Genomic DNA, 7,381 nt, shown 5'->3' with positions numbered 1-7,381 from the left:
ACTGTCTGAAAACACCAATTGACCAATGAAGATTTCAGTCTGTGGTGCTCCAGTAGAAATTTGTTCATTTTGAACATCATAATTATCAGCTAATAAGGGTAAATCGGCATACTCAATTTGAGCTGAATTGGGTTCCCATAGAGCTGTGTTATTAGGCTACTATTATGTTTACAGCGTTAAAACCAATAAACACATAGCCTACTGTGCAATCAAGTAGACATCTGAAAATCTCTTTGAAAAGAAGCCAGATGTTGTTTTTCATACGATTTAGAGCAATAAAATCACATATAGGAAATAAACTTTCTGTGATCGAAATGTAGGCTATGCATGAAAGGGTTAATAAATGTCAAATCAGGGAAAGTTGTAACAGGAATTAAATTGCTGTATAACCTTAATTCAAATATTTGACTGGTCAAAACACATTTTTAACATTTATCTTTTACATTTTGTTTTCTTTAGAGAATTTTGAGTTTATGTTCAGTGGACTTTTTTCACAGTGGTGGATATTAACAGCAATATGAAACTCGTTTCACACTCTTGTTGACTTCCTCTTAAACATCTGGATGAATTGCGACGTAGGTCCTACACAACAAGTTGTCAACAATTCATCTCAGTTTTGAATAAGGCGTGGGTCTTCTGTTTAATTGGACGAGATCTAGCCTAATTCAGTCTGAAAAGTTGGCTTGGTTAATGTTTGACGAAACTTGACATGTACAAAGGTGAAAAAAACATTAGGCTATAGCCCAGTGAATGGGATGTCAGGGGCTCATTCCCTGCCCCCTTTTAAGTGAGACCGCTGCTCGGAGAAAATGACACTCGATCGGCTCGTGCAAATATGAAGTCTGAGGAAGTTGACGACATCGAAGAATTAAATAATTTACCCTTCGATTCTGTTCGGATTGCCCCGTATTTGGCAGAGCTGAGGCAAAAAGCAGAAACAGAAAAAAACATTCGACACTTGGATTTGTCGAAACAATTTCTGATACGTTTTTTGAAGGCGAGAGACTTTGATGTGGCATTGGCGTTTAAGGTTTGGAACACTATTTCACCTAAACTTTGATTGAATGATTAATGTGTAAATTGACGCGCGTGCTTTCTAACACAGTCGGTGTGACGTGATTTGGTTAGCAATAACATTTAAGCTACAGGCTGAACGAAATTACACAACGTCTCATAGCTATGCTGGGATATTGCCATCACTTCAGAAGTGTGGGGGGCAGATATCATACCTATATCTAATTAACAGGCTTTAGTTTTTCTTCTCTTGTTTTTTACTGGCTAAAATACACTGCTGAAATGTTATTTAACCCTCCCCCCTTATGTACCACAACCACTTGTGCATCATGGAACCTCATATCACAGAAAATATATTTGATAGCTTCTGTACTGTAATAACATCTATCAATAGCACTGAATTATTATTCATTCATATTATTGTTATAAAAATACCCAGAGATGGCTTGAAAACATATAAGTCATTGGCGCATTCGTATTTGAACGAATGCGACATCTTATCTCTTTGAATTTAAATCTAGATATTTTATTTGCATTGGCCATTGAAAAACTATTTGAACTAGGGTTGCAAAGGGCTGTAAAATTTCCGGTTAAGCTGAGGAATTTTGGAAATTTTCCAATTTTGAAACTTTATGGGAATTCGTTGAAATTTTGGGGTAATTTATGCAAACTATATCATATGCAAACATAAATATAAACATTTTGCAAACCATAGACTGTAAAAAAATATGGACGTAGTGTTCGTGACGTCACTTTCTTAAACCTCACGTTCGTGACGGCACTTCACTTTCGTAGGTTTCTTAAAAGCATTTTTGAATTCCAAAGTGGGTGGAGCCAGCTGTCGCCATCTTGGCAGCGCATCACTCCCGGGTAAACGAAAATGGGCAAAAAGCGAGATTAGCTGAGGTGACGTGACGGCTAACAGACAGCAGACAAACGACTATAGTTACGGAGGGGGTAATCCACCAGCTGGAAACTGAAGCCTCCCTGGGGGCTCAGCCATCAGGAAGTGAGTGCTTCTAATTGACTTCACCTTTCTCCGTTGAAGTCTATGGGTTCGCCGTGTCCATTTCTTTTAATGCCTATGGTAGTTACAGCTGCGGCAAATCCGGCAATCCACCCATCAGTGAAGTGGCCACACCCTTAATTAAGCAGATGACTCATCGGGTGGCCAGGGAGAAGCAGACGACCCATCGGGCAGCCATGGCGAAGTAGACGACCCATCGGGTGGCCAGGGTGAAGCAGATGACCCATCGGGTGGCCAGGGCGAAGCAGGCGACTCATCGGGTGGCCAGGGAGAAGCAGACGACCCATCGGGTGGCCAGGGTGAAGCAGACGACCCATCGGGTGGCCAGGGTGAAGCAGACGACCCATCGGGTGGCCAGGGCGAAGCAGGCGACTCATCGGGTGGCCAGGGCGAAGCAGACGACCCACCGGGTGGCCAGGGCGAAGCAGACGACCCATCGGGTGGCCAGGGTGAAGCAGACGACCCATCGGGTGGCCAGGGTGAAGCAGACGACCCATCGGGTGGCCAGGGCGAAGCAGACGACCCACCGGGTGGCCAGGGCGAAGCAGACGACCCACCGGGGGGTCAGGGCGAAGCAGACGACCCATCGGGTGGCCAGGGTGAAGCAGACGACCCATCGGGTGGCCAGGGAGAAGCAGAAGACCCGTCGGGTGGCCAGGGGCGAAGCAGACGACCCATTGGGCGCAGGAACGGGCACCGGCTCAGGAACAGGCACCGGCTCGGGAACGGGCACTGGCTCAGGAACGGGCACAGGCACCGGCTCAAGAACGGGCACATTTGTGGGAAATCCAGTGTCTAATGTGACTGACACTGTGGGGGAAGATGACCTCTAGTGGTGAACCAGGGAACACAAATCCTTGCTGTGACGAGGAATGAGCAGGGTAGAAATTTGACTAAATTTGCATTAAATCTGTCTGTTTTAACCAAGATTATTTTATTAACCAAATTTCCATTTTATTACCATTAATTCCATTATATTCTCGTTAACTCATAATTTTGCATCCATAATGTAAACATAGTTGCCCCCCAAAAAGTGTGGGGTATTGTCTGTTTATTAATTGTTTAATGTAAACATCTGTAAATATCTGGCCCACAAACACTAGTTTAAGTCAAAGTAACTTTGAGGTTATTTCGCCTATACTGACTAGGCAGGGACAGGATGTTCAATAATGAACACATTTTTTATTTCTGACTGACATTGCATTCAGATGTCAAGCCAGCCATAATCAAAGTAATAAGCAATGCTTTTTTTGTCCTGATAATTTTCTTGAAAATAAAAAAACTTGAGACTAATATTTAATCTTGTGTTTTTCAACAGCTTTTAATCAACTATCATAAATGGAGACAAGAATGTCCAGAAATAACTGCCGATCTACGGCCATTATCCGTCATAGGGCTTCTCCAAAACAATTACCATGGAGTTTTAAGATCACGAGATGATGCTGGAGGCCGAGTTTTGATCTATCGGATCGGCAAGTACATTCACAAACCATATGATATATATATATATTAAAACCTTCTGCCATTATAATGGGTAATATAATGGGGAATATCATATATTTTCAAACACTGTTTTCAGGTCAGTGGAGCCCCAAAGAATTTACAGCTTACGAGGTTTTTCGTGTGAGCCTCATTACGTCAGAGTTGATTGTTCGAGAGTGGGAGACTCAAAAAAATGGACTCAAAGTGATTTTTGATCTCCAAGACTGGTGCTTTGCTCATGCTCTACAGATAAATCCTTCCTTGGCAAAAAAGATATCTGCTGTACTCACAGTACGTATCAATTTAAACATTTTCACTAAAGATTATATATTTTAGTGACGAAATTATCAATGGGATATCTGAAGCAATATCTAGGTTTAACCAAACATCTAGAAAAACTTGGTTATCTATATATAGTTTTTTTTAGTTTCTCCTCTTATAGCTAGCTTTTGAATGTTAATTTTTTTTGGGAAAAAAAAAAAAATCTAAATACATTATTATTGAGCAAGTTAAATTGAATCCACTAAATAAAAAACTGTCTTGCAGGATTCCTTTCCTTTAAAAGTACGCGGGATCCACTTGATAAACGAGCCCATATTTTTCCGTCCCGTCTTTGCCATGATCCGTCCATTTCTTCCAGATAAAATCAAACAACGGGTTAGTAACGTTTAAATAGACTACATGTATATGGGATTTTAAGAGGATTCATTTTAATCAGCTTAATATCTATGGTGATGCTTTTCCTTACAGATTCATATGCATGGCTGTTCATATGTCCGAAGTCTCTGCAGTTACTTTCCGAAGGATATCCTCCCTCCTGTGTATGGAGGAACGGGACCAGGTATAGATGAAGTGTGCCAAGAGTGGACTGAGTTCATCATGCAGTCTGAAGATTATCTCTATAGGCTCTCTATAGACTTGCGCAAGCCGCATGAATCAGGCGGTGGAGGAGATGCTTCTCAGTCATCCGCCTTTGACTAATTAAAATAAAGGTACTTCTCACCATGTGCTCTTTGAGTTCTGCTGTGGGATAATAATTAAGGATAATATTGCTGACTTAAATTGTAATTATTTACTAAATATGATTTTTTTTTTTACTTTTATTTTCATTCCAGGATAGGAAAAGTGACATTCCTAGTTATCACATTTGGATAATGTGATTTTATTGAATTCTATATCACACAGATATTCTTTGCAAGTACTTGATATACCTCTGAAGATACAATATAGCATTATATTTCAGATGTTTGTTGCTTTTAGAAGAAGGATTTTGCGGTCTTTTTAAAATAACACAACTAGTGTACAATGTTGTATGAGACTGAAATATCAAAGTGCCTTTGTTTCTTTTACTTGTGAATTGTCATTGTTTTTATTGTATTATTTTCATAACAATAGACAAAACTCAGGATGTTACAAAACGTAAGCCTCTGTGTTTATGGAGTCAAATGATCTGTAATGTAATGGTAAACCACAGCATTCAGTAACCTTTGCTATATTTTAAATAAATAAAAAGCTGAGGGCATGTACTTATTTAGTTTACTCTAAGTGGGATTGTAAAGTGGAACTTTGGTCTATTGCCTTTAGCTCTGGACCTTAAACAAATATAACCAGAGAGGAATGACCTTACTGGAGCTCTTAATGTTTACAGATTTCCTCAAATGTGAGTTTCTGAAACCATGTATATATTTCTTGTTCTGTTTATTGCACCTTTCCTGTCAGTCTAATGACAGAAGGAAAATCACTGTTTTACATTAGTAGCTCATTATTTTATTGTGTTGTCATCTATTGTTATCCAACTACAACTTTAAATATTTTTTCCCCACTTTAATGTACATTACCATAATGATAAAAAGATATACACAGACACACAATGTGCTACTCAAATAAACGTGGGAACTGGACAATCGCAAATGCCATTGTGTGAAGATGTTTTCAACTGTTAAGCTGCCAAATCCAATTGGGTGAATGAAGAGGCTCCAGGCTGTGTACTACATTCCTGCCAAATTCTTATTATCTCCCATTATCTCTCTTGTCAATTTAGATTGTAAGATTTAAACATATATATATATATATATATATATATATATATATATATATATTATAAATTATATATATAATAAATATATATAAATATAATACATATACATATAATTAACAGTTACAATAAGAATATCACTAAGAAGTATTTTAAAACCAGTTTTGTAGTCTAGTAATGGTTAGGGGACATAAAATTGGAATGTCTCTAGGGGAATGAAGGAGATACTAAGATAACAATTCCTCCCTATTACCATGGTGTCTTTGTGTAAGGGGTGTAACACAATGTTATTCCAATTGGCTTTCAACTGTGTACATATCTAAAACAATAATTTTCAAGAATACTGTTGAATCTATCAAAACTATATTTTTAGACAATTGTCGCATGCCCTCTGGTGGTAAAAATACACAATATGTAATGTTGTACAACATGTCACACCTTGTAAATTTTGAGTGAAACTTTATGTGGGGACGACGACTACCATGTCAGAATGAATAGTATCCTGGAGATTTGCACTGTGAATGAAGTGTGAAAATCACACTTTGTCACACAAATGGTAGGAAAGGCCCAAACAGTTCCCATACCTCTTTTAGCCTACATCCTAGCATGTATTTCAGAACATCTCATGTACACAGCAAGAGTATTGTAGTATATTTATATTTTATGTTGGAGCATTGACTACATCTCTTACTAAAGATACAATTAGTCTTGCACATTTGCCATATTTAATCCTGCCTCTAATTTCCATATTAGAATTTTCTTGTCTTTTTTGGTGGGACAGATTAATCTTCATGTGTTTCATCACGTAAGTGGTAATGATTGTTTGAAAGGATAAAACTTTATTAATTTAATTAAGTCAGAGTTAATCTTTTCTTATCTTTCTTATCATGTTTGACATGCATGTGGCAGCAATTGTCTGAGAGGTTAGAATAACTCAGATCTGCCAAACAAGCACATTTCTTGACAAAAGCTTTTGACAAATAATTGAATGCAAATATGAGTGCATGTGTGTATATATATATATATATATATATATATATATATATATATATATATATATGAATTTTATCTTTACAATCATTGCATTTGAAAAGCAAATGGTATTCATTCCTTGTATTACACTAAACATAGATTTCTGTTTCTACCAAAAATGTCCAAACCACAAGTAATCAGAAATTGATTTTTCCTACGTGAATGCAAAAAGTGTATAACAGAATTATAGTTTCAACAAGTTTTAACTTGACGTGAGTAAAGTTACAGACTAGTGCTAACGTTACTACATTTTAGGATGAGGAGATAGCCTAAGCAAAGGGGGTGGGGGCAACAATAGAACAATTTGTACCCAGCAAAAAATAACAAAGTTTACGTTGTTAATTTTGCCCCACACTATATAGTACTATACAGACAAATCAGGTTTAATTATTCAGTTAGTTGAATACAAAATGCCCATATAATTGAGAAAATAAACTTAGTTTCCTTCAGTTCAGCGTGTGCTTCTTTCTAAAGGCTACGTTTACAAGAAGAGGATGAACTAAACTCACTTTCTAGAGTCCAGACTAAAGTAATTTTGCAAATAACAACTATCGAGTGCTAGGTTATACATTACACGACGAATTCAATCGACCGTTACACACGCATCGATAAGAATTAAGTATTAATATTTTGAATTATTTTGCATTCATAGCAGCATGTAAACATGGATTGGATCTCGCGATAAGTGCAACCTTCCATCTTGCCACGTTCCAGTGCTGGTACAAAAAAGGGGAAAGAACTGGGCGGTCTTATTCCGCAGGTATCCACACGATTGAATAAGTCATCGACCA

General features: G+C 37.8%; 1 protein-coding gene across 2 annotated transcripts; it reads left to right on the top strand.

The window, feature by feature from the left end:
* The first annotated feature begins 746 nt into the window (after window positions 1-746).
* ttpa (tocopherol (alpha) transfer protein) lies at window positions 747-5,434 on the top strand. Of its 2 annotated transcripts, XM_039677675.2 has the most exons (5): window positions 747-1,030; window positions 3,360-3,513; window positions 3,621-3,814; window positions 4,070-4,180; window positions 4,274-5,434. In XM_039677675.2, exons 1-5 carry the CDS (start codon window positions 836-838, stop codon window positions 4,502-4,504), a joined length of 885 nt encoding a protein of 294 aa, XP_039533609.2. In that variant the 5' UTR covers window positions 747-835; the 3' UTR covers window positions 4,505-5,434. The 2 variants fall into 2 exon arrangements, with proteins under 2 accessions (XP_039533609.2, XP_088987405.1); XM_089131279.1 differs by lacking the exons at window positions 747-1,030; window positions 3,621-3,814; window positions 4,070-4,180; window positions 4,274-5,434 and adding exons at window positions 1,056-2,023; window positions 2,106-2,922 and having other exon boundaries at window positions 3,360-3,449.
* The last annotated feature ends 1,947 nt before the right edge of the window (window positions 5,435-7,381 follow it).

The sequence above is a fragment of the Pimephales promelas genome, chromosome 5 (genome assembly GCF_988280905.1).
Source record: "Pimephales promelas chromosome 5, fPimPro1.hap1.1, whole genome shotgun sequence".
Taxonomy (NCBI): Eukaryota; Metazoa; Chordata; class Actinopteri; order Cypriniformes; family Leuciscidae; genus Pimephales; species Pimephales promelas.
This window is presented reverse-complemented; position numbering and strand designations above follow the sequence as displayed.